Source organism: Octodon degus, unplaced genomic scaffold (genome assembly GCF_000260255.1).
Source record: "Octodon degus isolate 3935 unplaced genomic scaffold, OctDeg1.0 scaffold00181, whole genome shotgun sequence".
In the NCBI taxonomy this organism is placed as follows: Eukaryota; Metazoa; Chordata; class Mammalia; order Rodentia; family Octodontidae; genus Octodon; species Octodon degus.
In genome coordinates this window covers 3,388,428-3,403,673 of record NW_004524757.1, presented here as the reverse complement: position 1 = coordinate 3,403,673, position 15,246 = coordinate 3,388,428, and the positions used below count along the sequence as shown (strand labels likewise).

The 15,246-nt window shown below is 44.0% G+C and overlaps 1 protein-coding gene across 1 annotated transcript; it reads left to right on the top strand.

The window, feature by feature from the left end:
* Positions 1-8,274: 8,274 nt before the first annotated feature.
* On the top strand, positions 8,275-9,039 carry LOC101574074 (melanoma-associated antigen 10-like). Its single transcript, XM_004643662.1, has one exon. It carries the CDS (start codon positions 8,275-8,277, stop codon positions 9,037-9,039), a length of 765 nt encoding a protein of 254 aa, XP_004643719.1.
* The last annotated feature ends 6,207 nt before the right edge of the window (positions 9,040-15,246 follow it).

The window sequence follows — 15,246 nt, the reverse complement described above, 5'->3', positions numbered from 1 at the left end:
CAGATGAATGTATGCAATGTGTTAATTATTGAAACTGTCCTACCAATTTGATTTGAAACTGTCTCATTGCTATTTGTTTATCAATAAAATTATGGGAAAAAAGAAAAGAAAGAAAAATAATAATAATTAAGGTCTTTCGCCTATTTTCATTTTAATTCAGTGTATCCTGAGAGATATGGATCTTCAGTCAATCTTCAGCCTGTTGGTAGCCACTTGTCCAAGCGCCATTTCTTAATAATGCTCTCTTTTCTCTAGCAAAAGTACTTGTGCCCCCTAGTCAATTGAAGGTGACTGTGTGGGCCAGGAATTTTAGTACACTCTATGCTGTTTCTTTGATCCATATGTATGTTTTTCACCAGTACCATTTTGTCCTTATCCCTGTAGATGTGCACCATAACTTGAAGTCCAAGATTGTGAGACTTGTACCGTGCTCTCAGAGCTCAGGATTGCGTTTGCAGTTCTCCGTCTCTTGTGGGTCCATATGAAATTAGGAAGGTTCTCTAGTTCTATATGGAAGGGTATGGGCACTTTGACTAGGATTGCATTAATTCAGTACACTTGGTGTGGACTTAGGGGCATTTTGACTACATTGTTTGTGCCTGTCCAGAAGCAGGGCTATGTTTTCATTTTCTGATCTCCTTTCTTAGAGTACTTGAGTTTTCACTGTAGAGTTCTTTCATTTGTTGGTTGTGGTCACTTCTAAGGAATGCTATTGAATTTGGTGTGTTGACTTTGTAGCTTGATATGCTACTGAATTTATTATTCTAGGAGTCTTCTGGTAGAGATTTTGGGGTGTTCTATGTCAATGATCATGTCATATACAAATAAGATAATTTAATTACTCCTTTCATATACATATCCATTTAATTTCTTTTTTCTTGCCTGATTGCTCTAGGAAATTTGATCTGAATTATACTGAACAGGAGTGGTGAAAGCATATGTTCTTGTCTTGATTTGGATTTTAAAATGAAAGCTTTCGCCCCTCTACATTTAATATGAATTTGGCCATTTAATTGGAGTGCAGCTTCTTAAAGTAGGTACCAATGATCTTCAGGATTTGCTCAAGGACCATTGTGATTTTTTTACCTTTTACATTTCAGAAATCTAATTGCTCAGATTTGGCTTTTCTTTCCTTGTTGCAATAAGATATGCTAGTAGTTTGACAATTTACTTTATTCTTTCAAAGAACAAATCTTTTGATTCATTGATTCTTTGTATTTGTTTCATCTCAATTTCCCTAATTTTTTTTCTGATCTTTATAATTTCCTTCCTCATACTAGTTTTACATTTGGATCATTTGCATTTTTCAAGAACATTATGGCACACTCTTAGATTATTTCTTCGAGCTCACTCTGGTCTTCTGATGTAGCAGAAAATGTGCCCCCTCCCTGCCAGTATACTTCAGTTTCTTAGATGCCCACGTCATCCTGTTCCAGTTCTGGTTGCTTCTGGTCTGCTAGAAAGGCCTGGTCGCTATGATGTACATCGTGTAAACCAATTGACAAGGCATTTTGCTTCTACACTTCCTGCATGCTTAACGCATGTAAGTCCTGGACCACAAGAAATGAAAGTCAGATATTTTGGGAATGATCCCAATGAGTGCCTGTGGCTGTAAATCAAGCTGCTTCCATGTTTCATTTTGGTGTCTCTACTTGTTGTTATGTGGGCATTCATTGCTATAAAGATCTCTCTGTCAGGGCCAGCCAGGTAGCTCAGCAGATTAAAGCACCTGCTTAGGCAAAGCACAGGGGCCAGAGTTCAATCCCCAGCATGCCATGCCATCCCCACCCCTGGTGCGCACTGAGATGGTCATTGAGACTGGGTGTGGTGGTGCAAGCCTGTAATCCCAGTGCTTGGGAAGCTGAAAAACAGAAGAATCCCTATGAGTCCAATCTACGTAGTGATACCCTGTAGACCCTGTACCAAATACATTAAAAAATTATCTGTCAATACCTTTCATTATGTCCCACAGTTTCCAGTTGGCTCTATTGCATTATTATTATTATTTAATTCTGTGAGCTGCCTAATTTCTTCGTGATTTCCTCTGTGATCCACTGATCTTTCAAGAGGGTATTTTTTAACTTCTTTGCCTTTAATCTTTTCTTTAATTTCTTGTGCCATTGATTTATACTTTCATGCCACTACAATCTGATAGTATGGATGGAATAATTTTGGTTTTTTGCTTATACTTAAGTCTGTTTTATCAGCTAACATAGAATCCATTTTTGGAGAAAGACCCTTATGTTAGGCTGGGACTAACATAAGATTAGTCCCATGTGCTGGCACATGCCCGTAATCTCATTATTAGGGAAGGCTGAGGCTAGGGGATTGCAATGTGCTTGCCACCAGCCTGGGTTCCAAAGTGAGTTCAAGTCCTGGATAAACTACATAGTGAAATGGTGCCTCTAAAAGAAAAATGAAAGCCCTGTATGTTGCTGAGAATAGTGTGCATTTTGTTGTTGCCAGGGGGAACACTTTGTAGCTATCTACCAAGTCAAATTTGTTAAAACTGTTTCAACTCTGATATTTCTCAGTTGATTTTTTTTGTCTAGAAGATGTTTTTGATAGTGGAGTATAAGGTTCCTTTATTATTCCTCCATCATCTGATTTTTATATGTCAGTTAGTGTTTGTTTTATGAATTTAAGTGTGCCAATGCTTATTGCTTACACGTTTATAATTATCATTTCTTCCCCCTTGGATTATTCCTTTAGTAAATACATGGAGTTCTTTTGTCTCTTCAGTTTTGGCTTAAAACCCACACTGTATGAAAGAAGGACAGGTACTTCTGCTCTTCTCTGGTTCCCTTTGAATGAAATGTTGTTGATTGTTGACTAGCCGTCCATAGATCTGTGAGTTTCTTTTAAAATTTAATATGTTTTGTGTATGCTGCTTATTGCTGGGATTTATTTCTTTATCTGTTCTGCCAATTTTTGTTTTCTAGTTGAGTAATTGGGAGTTATTCCTGAAATGTATTGCCTTATTCCTGACGTTGTATTATTTTCCTTATTTCCATATTTTTTTTCTTTCTCTTTTGATGTTTATCCTATAAAGTGTATTCATTCTATTTGACTAATGTGTAATTCTGGCTGCACTTTCTATGATACCCTTGATGATTTTTTGTAATTCTGGTTTTGGGGCCATGAATTTCTTGATGTGCTTTTTTGTGTAAGTAATTTATTTCGGATAAATTTTGAATGACAGTTCTTCAAGGTCTTTAAGTCAAAATTGGAATTTGCTACCTTTTCTAGGTTAAAACACTTCACTTCAAGCTTTTGCGCTCCTTAAGATTTGTGATGAGAAATCTACACTTATTCTAATGCATTTGTCTGTAGACATGATTTGTTGCTTTTCTCTTATAGCTTTTAAGATTTTGCCACTGTGTTGGATTGTTAGCATTCTGACAGCAACGTGACTCGGAGAGGTTGTTTTTTGGCCAGGCCTGCTTGAATTTCTGCATGCCTCACCCAACTGCATGTTTACTTCTTTCCCTATATTGCGATGTCTGCTGTTACCTCTGTAAATGGAATATTGATGCAATTTGTGTTATATTTGAATTTTTCCTGTGTTTCAGTTACTCAGAGATTAATCTTCTTTGCATCGTCTAACACCAGTTGAATCTATTTTTCATGTCCTATTTGTTGAAGGTGACCTTGTGTAATTGAATTTGAAAACATCTCTGTATTCTAATTTTGAAATTCTGTACTTATATTAGTAGTTTCTGTTCCCCATAATTTCACTATAATTTTAATCACTAGATGTGTGATTAAAACCTTTTGCTGGAATCAAATTATTTACTAAAGTATTCATTCATTCTTTGTATCATTTTCTTTAGCTTCCCTAGATTACTGTTAATGTCTTCTGAAAGCATGATGACTATTTCGGTTACTACTTCCATTACCTTTTTGTAAATCTTTTGTGATCCTACCAAGCATGACTTTTATATACTTTCTGAACTGCTATTACCCTCCTGAGTAATTTGGGAGAGTGGTTTATGCTGTTCTCCTCTTATTACCCTCTAGATTATCTTTGTGAGGAGTTGAGAATTTGGGGAAACATTCTGATGTCTCATTTCCCATATTTCCATTGCTTTTTTCTTTCTTTTGTGTTATTACAGTGTATGGCACTTGTAGTGGAAGAACTTTCATGCTGCCTGCTTAGTGAGTCTCTTTTTTAGTGATGTCCTTTGAGCAGATATATCTATAGTCCTTGGCCTCTGTCCTAAGATATGATCACCACTGCTAATGTGAGAGGAAATGATACATATGAACGTCCCACAAGCAAGTTATCTGACAGTGTTCCCCAATAATGTTAATATCAGAAAGGCAATCTGGGCATTGGCATATGGAGGAGACCCTTTCATGACAATTATGTGACCAAGGCAGGGACCAGCAGATCATCTACAGGGCCATCACCCAAAACAAATTTTACATTAACAATCAGTTATGGGTAATTAGGTAGCACTCTTAACCACAGAATAGAAATCTGCACTTATAGGACACACATTAAGACAACCCAGATACATACATTCCTCTAATATGGAGTAAATGCAACAGTTGTAGGTCTGCTAATGGTAGAAAAATTTCAATGATAATTATATAGAGTTAAGTCATTATATCAGTATTAATATCAAAGCTTAATGGCTGAATATTAAAGATAGAAGGTGCTGGAAATTGAGAACACAGAAAGAAAAAATCTGAATGCTTAAATTATAAGGTAGGAAGAGAGAGAAGTGGGAGAAAGCATCCAATTAAGAAATAGATTGGTGTCTATAGAATTAAGTAAAGACAAAAGAAAGTCCTGATGAGAAATTGAAAATAACAGAATAAAGAGAGAAAAGAGCAAAAATTGTATGAGGATTATGTGAGGAATTAGAGGGTAAAAATAAGAGGTAATAAAAATAAAAGGAAGAAAAAATTTCTTTCACTTTTGAATCGTTTCCACCTAGTGTTCAGAATACTGAAGTGCAGCAATTCTCGTTTCCCTGAGGTCCCAATGTTCTCACCAGGCTGGGGCTGTCCCATTCACACTGTTTACCTGCTCCCAATGGTGGTTAATGTAGGCAGCTGGACACTGGACCCAGGATGAATGCAGGACACAGGATAAGGGCTCCCATGTCCAAAACCAAGACTTTCGTATCCACAACCACTCAGGTTGGCCCTGGCCTCTGGCCCATGGCATTAGGGTCTGTGCCTCTCTGAGCTGAGCCCCAACCACTCATATGTCCTTTATCAGCCCCTTGCCAGTGCAGCACTGTTTCCTGAGTCTGTCTCTCATCATGGGAGGGCCATGCTGGGAACTAGGAAGTGAATCTGTCACAGGGCTGATCTGAGTCCCAAGTTCAAGTCCTCAACATTTTAGCAGAATGGACCCCAAGCTCAGTGCTTCTCCAAGGACAAGGTAGGCACCTACTCAGGGGTCATTCGTCAGGTGTCAGTATCTTATGGAGAACTCCACAGTATACCCGAGGATTGCAGCACCTGCCAGTCCAGTGAAGCACCGATTTTTCTCCCTGGGACCTGAGGAAGTTCCCAGGCTTCACTTTGGTTCTACATTCAATTGTCTTTCCCATGAGACAGGAGTCAGTGGACAACTCCAGACTGGTTTTGTCTTTTTATTGTGTTTTTTATCTCTTGCTGCCATTTTTTGGTAATTTTTAATTTTCCTGTAACATCCTTCTGGAATCCCCTGGATACATTTCTCTTTTTCCTTTATTTCCCTCCAGAAGGTCTGAATACTGAGAGTCTGGATTCTGGATCCTGGAGCGGCCAAATTGCTGCTGCTCCTCACATCGGCATTGTCCAGCACAAAGGTATAAAAGGAACCCATAAACACACATAAATATGGGGCCCACAGAGCCTGATCCCCCTGATAATAAACTGCAGCTCCCAGCGCAGGGGGCTGAATGGGAATTGTTAGCACTCTAAGTGGTGCCAGGGGGGAGTACTTATGAAAGGGACAGCCTTGGTCCCAGAGCAGACCAGACTTCAGCAGTGGATGCTCCAACTGGTCAGCAGAGTGACAAGCCCAGCATCTGCCAGACCCATGCTATGGACCCGTCACGGGGATTGTGGGTGTCTTCAGCCAAAAATCTACAAACTCCACAGGGTTTGCCTGCCCTCTGAGTCAGCCCTCAAAACCACTAAGCACACACTCACGTGAACCCCAGAAACAAGGCAAAGAGTCCTCGTGGAAATGAGGATTTGGTCTCAAGATGAGAGGCCACTTCTCTGGAGGGGCAGTAATAGGAAAGTTAGGTTGACAGGAGCAAGATGGAGAAACTGCACCACCACAAAGGAGATACTCCACGTATGATCTCGTAGTTGAGTTGCACAGCACCCGGCACCTCCAGTTTAATGGAAGGGAAGCCCGGGTGGGTGGCTAATCTAGAGGCATTTCAGTGCATTTCTATTTCAGAACAGCAGAGCAGAGAAGCCTGATGGGAGGAATGCTACTCACTATGTTCCTCCAAGAAGCAGAGTCAGTCAGGATTCAGGAAGGGAGACACAGCCTGCTCTGCCACACCCACCATGCCTTTCCTCCTTGTATTAGGCCCCCACTCTTAACCAGTCACCTGTAAGCTCCATAACCCAGTCACCTTGCAGAGGTCCTGCCTAGGAACCCATGGAACTGTTGGGAGAAACTGGATTAAACCTGGTATTGGTTCCCACATCTGAGGAGAAATCATAGGGTTTCTTCTCTCAGCACTGAAGTTCCATCGAGCAGTGATGGGAAGGGTACCTGCTCACTTCTTTTGAGAGTCCTGGAGATCTCAGGGAAGAGAAGGACATGCACTAAGATGGCATCTTCAGGTGGCCACAGGACACCCCAGCTCTTCAGGGCCTCTCAGATCCCAGGGACCGTCAAATGTCAAAGTAGGAACTCTGCAAGACACCTACCCATGCCTGCGTTCATCTCATTAAAAGCAGGAAAGGATCTCAGGCTGATACCAGACTCTAAGCTCTGGGTCTCGGAGGAGTGAATCTCCTGGTATGAGGGAGCTGAACCTGGGCATCAGCGGTAGGACTCTAAGCGACAGCGGGTGTCTAGATGACAGCAGAGGGAGTCTTGTTAAAGAACACAGACTATCCTACGTTCAAACGGTCCCTTTGTTACTTGACATCAGCACAGAGAATGCAAGTTTACTGGCCTTCCCTTCATTCTACTTTGAGCATCTCAGAGAATTTGATTTGTGGGTTAAAGAAGGTGGCTCCAGCTCACCCGAGGGCCCTTCACAGACCTTAGATTTTCTCCATATCAGAATGGACCAGGGCCCCTCATGTGGGTCATATGGACCCCACTTAGTATTTCCACCACAAGGTGTTTCCTCCAGGCAGCCATGGCCAGCTGTGTGTCCCCTTAACGCTTTTGTTCCCCATCAGCCTGGGGGACAATTTTGCTGAGAGTTTGCTTCAGGACAGCAGAGGATTGGGGTCCATGCCCTGCTCAAGGACAGATGAGGATCTTGGGAGAGCAGAGAGAATAGAAATCGCCGGAACAAAAGGGATATCACACAGTAGAGCTGACCCTGCTCTGAGGGCTGAGAGACCACGACTGAACCTGCCACATGCATTTTAAGGGGCACACCTTGTCTGTTGCAGGAGTTTCAGAAAGCAGGTGATCTGGTCTGTGTCTGAGGAATACTGACAGATCACACACAGGGCAGGCCCAGAGGGCAGTGTAAGGACTCAAGAGGAGAGCATGCCCAGAGGTGTACCTAGGGCTCTTCCTGCGCCTGGACAAAGGCCATTCCCTGTGCTCAGGCCCCACTTGCCTTACTCTCCATCCTAGATACTTGTGCCCTGTGCTTCAGCTCTAACCCCAGGAGCACTGTCACACCCTCTCTGAGGTTCTTGGGGACCCATCTGCCAGGGCCACAGGAACCTCTTGGGCCCTAGAGCACCAACCTAGGACAAGATCTGGAATCGGGGCTTCGTGGAAGCTGATGGGATTGGTGTTCTCACCTGAGTGCACTCACAGGCTCCCTCTCTCCTCCAGGCACCTAGGCCTCCTCACCAAGCTCTGGCTGTCTCCAAGGACATCTTCTCGGTCAGAGGACACAGTGCACAAGGCGGGAGGAGGCCTTCCTGGCCAGAGTGGGGCCCGTGACCCTGAGGAAGTGCAGGTTCTGTCACCTTAAGAGGAGGAAGTAGCAGCCACTCCTCTGCCTCCTCCACCTCCTGTATACACATCCTAGGTGAAGGCAGTAACTGGGCTCGGGCAAGAACACCAAGGTTTCCCATAACCCTCAGCACTGTCTTCCCTCTGCTGTTACAATGGACTCCAGTGAAAGCAGCGAATACAGCCTGAGCTCCAGCAGTGAGGAGGAAGATTCAGGCTCTGCACTGGATTTGCTAGTCCCTCAGATCCTGCGACGTGTATTCATAGGTGACAAGACAGCTACATTGGTGGAGTTCCTGCTCCTCAAGTATCAAAAGAAAGAGCTGGTGACCGAGGCAGAAATGTTGCACCTCATGGACCACAGTGACCATGAGCACTTCCCTCTTATCCTCAAGGAAGTCTGTGAGTGCATGTGTTTTGGCTTTGGCATCCATGTTAGTAAGGCCAATTCCCCTGGCCACACCTATGAATTTGTCCCTCTCTTGGGCCTCACTTATGAAGGCATAGATGGTAGTGACCAGATTATTCCCAAAATTGACCTCCTGATAGTGATCTTGACAGTCATCTTTATAAGGGGCAGCTTTGCTAGTGAGGAGGATGTATGGGAGGTGATCAGAAAGAGGCAGATGTTACCAAAGAGAAACTTTCCTCTTGAGGACAGGTGGAAATTCATCACTGAGGACTTGGTACAGGCAGGATACCTAGAGTGTCGGCAGGTGCCCGGTAGTTACCCTGCTTACCATCAGTTCCTGTGGGGCCCTAGGGCTCAAGCTGAAACCACCACGATGAGAATCCTGGAGCATTTGTCCAAGGTGAATAAGATCGATCCCAGGACATACCCACGACTATATGATCAGGCTCTGATAGAGGAGATAGATTCTTCCACGAACGACTTAGAGGCCATTGAGGAGGAAATGTGATGCCACAGGCAGGGAGTGCTCCACAGCAGCATCCCTAGCTTAGCTCCCACCCCATGTGAAGTGAGGCCCATTCTCCACCAGAGATTGTGGAGGGCAGTCAGCTTTCTCAGCAGCGAAGTGTCAGAGGAGGTGGGGAACTACGGTGCATGGTGTCTTGACGTCTGTCCCATGTGCCTTGCTTGGAAATGTTTTCTTCTTTACTTATTGAAGCCTTGTTCCTTTTCTCGTAAGACTGACATAGCTTGCACATCTTATTTGATGAATGATATTAATCACACGTATCTTTTTACTTTTGTGATCTTGGCGCTTGTTCATAATTTCTGTTGTGAAACTGATATTGTGTGATAATAATCACAAAGCAATTTCTCTTTTCCTTACAAGGTGTAAGACTCTTAGTTTTTTGTGAAACCAGCAGGGAAGGCTTTGTGTTATTTGAGATATTGAACTAGATACCCTAGTGTTGGAATACGAACGTCCTGGGAAATATGCAAGATGTTCCCACCAGGTTAGGTGGAGCTCAGAAAGGCATGAGGACACAAAGCAAGTCTCTGCTGCCTGTTTCCTTTTGTCTATTAGTCTCTGCTATTAAAAGTGCATATGTAACTCCATTTGCCCAGTTTCTTCACTTATACCAGAGAAATTTAATGTCATTATACCACTATATCTGCGCACCTGCACACTGACCCCAACTCTTTTGCCCTTAGGAAGGCCCTGTGTCTGGGGTGGGGATGTGAGTACTCACCACTGAGAAGATCAAACTACCCCCGGGGATGGTGGAGTCCAGCAGCTCTAACAATGTCCAGAATAGAGAGATGGCCTCCAGGTCCTCATGGCGTGCCAAAGAGCCCTGAGTGGATGAGGTCTAGCAGGGAGCACCCATGCCTGAGTGCGGGACCGGAGGATATGGTGTTATGTGTGACTGCAGTTCCTTCTGAAGTAGCTGATTTTCCAGCAGCCTCAAAGGGGACAGTGCCAGACCCTCAGCCAAGGTTGTTAGGACTGATATTAAAGCCACAGAGGATGGACGACTGTCCTAAGAAGTGTTGTTAGATGGTGGGTGAAGCTGAGAGGAATCCTCACCTGGGACAGCTGTGAGATGAGCTGTCCTGTGTACAGTAGGAACCAGGGGACTTATGCCCATGATATAGAGGAATGAAACTGCCAACCTAAAAGGTCCCTGGAATGAGATTGTGTTCTTCAAAACCTAAGAATGAATTTTAGGAACAAACAGAGGGTAAGAGCAGAAAATTTATTGGGGGAAATAAAGCTTCTGTCTAAGAGAGGGACAGAAGGGGGACCAGAGTGTGTGACCCAGGAATCTGTCTCTTCCAGGTATTTTTATAGAACAAAACCATGTAGTGAGGCAGGTACAAGGTGGAGAACATGGGAACTTGCTTCAATGGGCGTGAGGTGGCACAAAACTATGTTTGGCCAGAAAGGTTACAAGGGGCCATTTCTCAGGTAAAATTGATTAAATCCAGGACTGAATGGAGAAGTAAGTCATGTAACAAAAAGGCATAAATATAGAGCAGGAGTTTCTCTGGTAGCCAGTAGCAGTTGGATTATGACTCTTCCTGGATTCCTCAAGGTAATGATCAATCCTGGATGCTTATCTTCAGGGAGATCAGCATTTGTTCAAACTTTGGTCTTTAGGTCTGGCCCACAGCAGGAATATCCATCTCTCTTACATTTGCAAGGTATCTTGTCTTCCATGCTATCTCCTTTGAGGGTCGAGTCTTGTCTGACTGCCTATAATATTTCTATCTAACTCAACTGCCTAGAACATCCAGACTGTGTAAGGATTTCCTGAGATATTTGGGGGACTCTCAAAGGAAGTGAGGCCCTAACATTCCTGACCTAAGAGTGTCTGCCTTTCTGTGTTTGCAGTACACAGTTGACTACTTCCCCAGGGACGACTTCACCTCCTGAGTCCTGTTTGCCTCAATGCTATTACAGGACAAGCATCTAAGTGGTCAATTCCCTCAGTTTCATGAGTGGCCAGATGACTACCTGACCAGGAGGTTTCCCCCTCCTGAGATCCTCCTCAGAATTTGAAAGTGGCTTCTCCTGTCTTGTACTAGCACTCAGCCTGGGCCAGTTTGACTCACTTCTTTCTCACGGGCATTTATTCTAGTGAGGTCAGGGTGCAGAAATTTGCTCCAAGCTTCTTGTCTTTGTGTGTGTGCTGAGCACCCTGTCACCAGAATGACCATGGATTTAGATCCATTTTCATACTATGTTTGTGAGACCCAAAGATAGGCTTTGGCTGATGTGATTGACAATAGTTTGCCCAGCGGAAGACAAGCTGACCCAGGGAGGAACATGGTTCTTCACCCAAGAACAGGAGCTTTCAGTTATTTGGCCGAGGCAGAGACACAGTCCACAATATCAAGGAGAGCAATATGTCCTATTGGAGAGAACTTACTGGAGAATATCTGCTAAATAGGATTTTTGCCAAATTCACTGCTCAGTGTAACACTGAGCTGCAGCTTCCCCTAGAAACACACACAAATTTTCCAGAAGTATCAAGACAGCTTCCAAATTAAGGTAGTACTATAATCAGCCTCTTATCAACAATGCTCAATTTATATAAGGCATTCTACCAGGCTTTATAACACATTTCTAAGATTTCAGCAGTTATGGAACAAAAACTGTTTGAGAAATGCATTTGGTATATAAAGACCACGAGGACCACTGGCGTTGGCAACTTTTAGCATCACTGCACAGTAAAGGACAAGGTCAGCCCTATTTTTCTATAAGGGTACCTAGAAGCCACGCTGTTCTACTCCTACCAATCTGAACTCAGCTCTGTTTCGGGATTTGTTTCTGTATTCAGAGAAATGAAAAATACCTCTCAGGGTGTAGAAGACCCTGTGTCCACTGAAACCGGGGCTACATTAAGACCATAAAAAATGAACAGGTGGTGTGTACCCCCTACTCCCAGGAAAACTAACCCCAATCACCTGCCCTCAGCCACATCACACAGAAGGCCCTGCCTGTCCCATTGACTACCCTACAAATGTTTCAATAGCAGCATCCATTGTGTCATTAATGTTACCTTAGGAGTATGATGGTTAGAAAGGTACCATAGGAAAGGCACAGAGGTTGGCAGTTTGGCCAAGAAACTAAAGACTGGAAAAAATTCTCACCCTATTAAGATTGGATGATATTATGAAGAGAAATACACACAAGTGCTAGCAAGTGAGAACCAAGAACTTGCCCTGCTAGTGTGTTTAAGATAATATGGGATCGAGATTAATTTTGTAACTTAAACATGTGTCCCACAGTAGGTAGACTTGAAAAAGCTAAAAATGTCCCAGCCCATTTTATTTTCTCAAAAAGTCTTCCCAGAAAGGAAAATTTTATCTTTAAAAATCATATTTGTTGCTTTTATTTGAGCATCCACTATGTAACCACTTATGGTGGCACTGCAGGTCCTCCTCCACGCACTGCTTGTCTTGTACTGTTCTCTAGACAGAGGAACATTATACTCCACTTTTCCATAGGAAGGATCCCTGGATGAACCCAGGCCTCTGAGATACAAGCAGATACATTACTCCTTCACTAGTACCTCTTGTGTTGGACATCCTGATGGACAACTGGATTAAGTCCCATGCCCCATCCTCCAAGCACACAGAACCCTCTGTGTACACATATAGGAGTTTCAGCCATGCCATGTTTATTTGTGCCCTTTGACAGGAGGAAGCTGATTCTGCACCTTGAAGGCCCTGGAAAGGAGCAGCCCCAAAGATGGTGGCCTCAGAGCTTCCTTTAATACACACACACACACATACACACATACACACAGAGTGATGTCTTCCCACTGTGAATGCCAGTTGGTGGCCATAACGTCCCAAAAGCCTGTGGCACCTGGAGCTTTCCCACTGTTTATGTTCCCCCTCTACCCCAGTTCTGAACCTGTCCTCAGCCTGCCAGTTTGCAGCCTTATGCTGCCTATGTCCCTGCTCCTACCTGCTGAGCCTGAGACAGAACGTCAGAGGGCTCTCTCACTGTGTACAGGTCGGTAAAAGCCATCTGTGGTTAGGAAGCCAGGGGAGCTGGAGCACTGAGAGATCTTGTGATCTCCTCACTGGCTGTATGGCTTCCAGCCAGCTTGGGCTCATCTTCTTCTTGATTCTACAATGGAAATCCAGCTCCAGGCCTGTGGGGCTGGTGGCATGAGCCTATCCTGTCACTTCTTTTGGGATCTACTTTGGAGAAAAGATTTTTCAGGATTGGTATAAGAAGACCTCTGGATGTATTGCATATTTCTAATAGAAAAAATTCTACTTTTAATTTTCTACTATGCATTTCCAGGAACGGGTCACATAATGGGATAAAAGAGGCCTCCTTAAGAATTCTGAGCCCCTCTCAGTCTCTAAAGTGTAACTTGCCCATTTATCATAGAACTCAGGCAAGGAATCCCCAAGACATATTCCAGTGCATTCCCTTCACACCTCTCTGCTTCTATTGTACAAGAGCATGCGTCATCCATCTGATGGACAGGGTTTCCTATCCTTGAAAGATTTGTGACACCTGTCCTGTGCATGCTGGAACCAAAGCAGGAGGACCACAAGGCCCAGAGGTGAGGGACAGGGAGGGTAGCTCCCTCCTGTGCCATTGGCCCAGAATGTATGAGGTCTATCATTTGAGGGATCCACCCCAGCCCTGAAAAAGACATGCTAAGGCAGTTGGCAAGAAATGTCTGCTATGGAGTGTGCACCTCACTTGCACTGCTGGAAATTTGCTGGCTGGAAGATGAATACGCTCAGCCAGCACTGTCCAGTGTGGGACCCAGACAGCACATGTGGCTACTTAGTAGTGAGATGTGACCAGTGTCATGGAGGAGCTACAATTTTAACTCAATTTTCTAATATTTACACTGTAAAAAGTTAAACCTTATTGGAAAGGACAGGTACAGGAGTTCCGAATCTAAACCTGTATGGCAGGAGGAACACATGTGTATAGGTGATAAGGGAAGTGAGAAGGAATCGGTCACGCCACGGTTCAGCTGAATGATCCTGGGTTCTCTGTATTGCAGGCAGGCCAGGATATCACACCTAGAGTGCACTGTTTTGAGGAAGGGGACAGCCCATCTCTACAGGTGGTCACCTTCCCTTTCGCAGCTCATTTGCACATAGAAGTACAAAGCCACTGTTCCAGAGGAGCAGCTGCCCCACGGTGCTCCAGTATGAGACAACTTTTTGATCTCTTCTTCTATGTGCCCCGTGGACTTGCCTTGCTCTGTGTCTTATTGGGTCGCAATGATCATGGGAAAGATCCTAAACTCTTGAATCAAGCTCTCTTAAGGAATACTGTTACCGTTCACAGACAAAGCACCATAAGAAAGATAGTCAAACCCATATTGACATGTGCAGTTTCCAGTGAAGAGCCACGGCGCCTTCTGCGACATGACCATCCACACAGAGCTGGGTTGTACCTGTGAGGCATCCTGTCACATTCAGCAGTCACCACTGTTCCTTGGCCCTGGCAGGTTGTTCATGTGGCAGCAGCAGCAGCTGGACAAGCCTTGATGACTGGATCCTGTGCTGGTGACTTCACAGCAATCATGCGTTCCCTCCACCCTGGCTACTCCAGACGTCAGGCTGCTGTGTGACACGGATTCTGTTAGTAGTAGAGGATGGCAGATATCAATGGGTCAGCTCATCCCTTCTTGATTGTTCAGTGACTTTTCATCATGCATGTTAAAATGCAGCACTGATTTCTTCACATTATGTGTCTATTCCCACAGACTCATCAGTGTACCTCTTACCCAAAGTTTTTTGTCTCAATATTCCAACAGTTCACAACTTACATCCCTGACCAAATTTCGAGATCAGGTCCACTGTCCATAGCTTCATCTGTATTCTCACACACAGCCCCTTTCTTCTAACACGTAATACACATTGCTTGTTCTTTGTGTCAATCTCTTCCTGCTGGGAGAACTTCTGACCACAAGACTCTTCTCCTCACCTGACAAAGGAGGTGTCATAACAAAAGTCTGTTTTTAGTTAGCATCCTAGCCACAGCAATTCATCTTCTGTGGTTTGCATAAGAGTCTCCCAAGGGCTCTTTAGTGCACAAGCCATGGGGTCATTGAGAGGCCTGGAAACTTTAGAGATGGGATCTACTGGGACATCTTAGATCATTGGTGTAGATCCCCAGTCAATATTGGGGTCAATCTCCAACCAAAAAAGACTTGTCCCA

What these genes read in the sequence shown, in the direction of transcription:
- LOC101574074 (XM_004643662.1), top strand. Translation starts at nt 8,275, where the DNA reads ATGGACTCCAGTGAAAGCAGCGAATACAGCCTGAGCTCCAGCAGTGAG.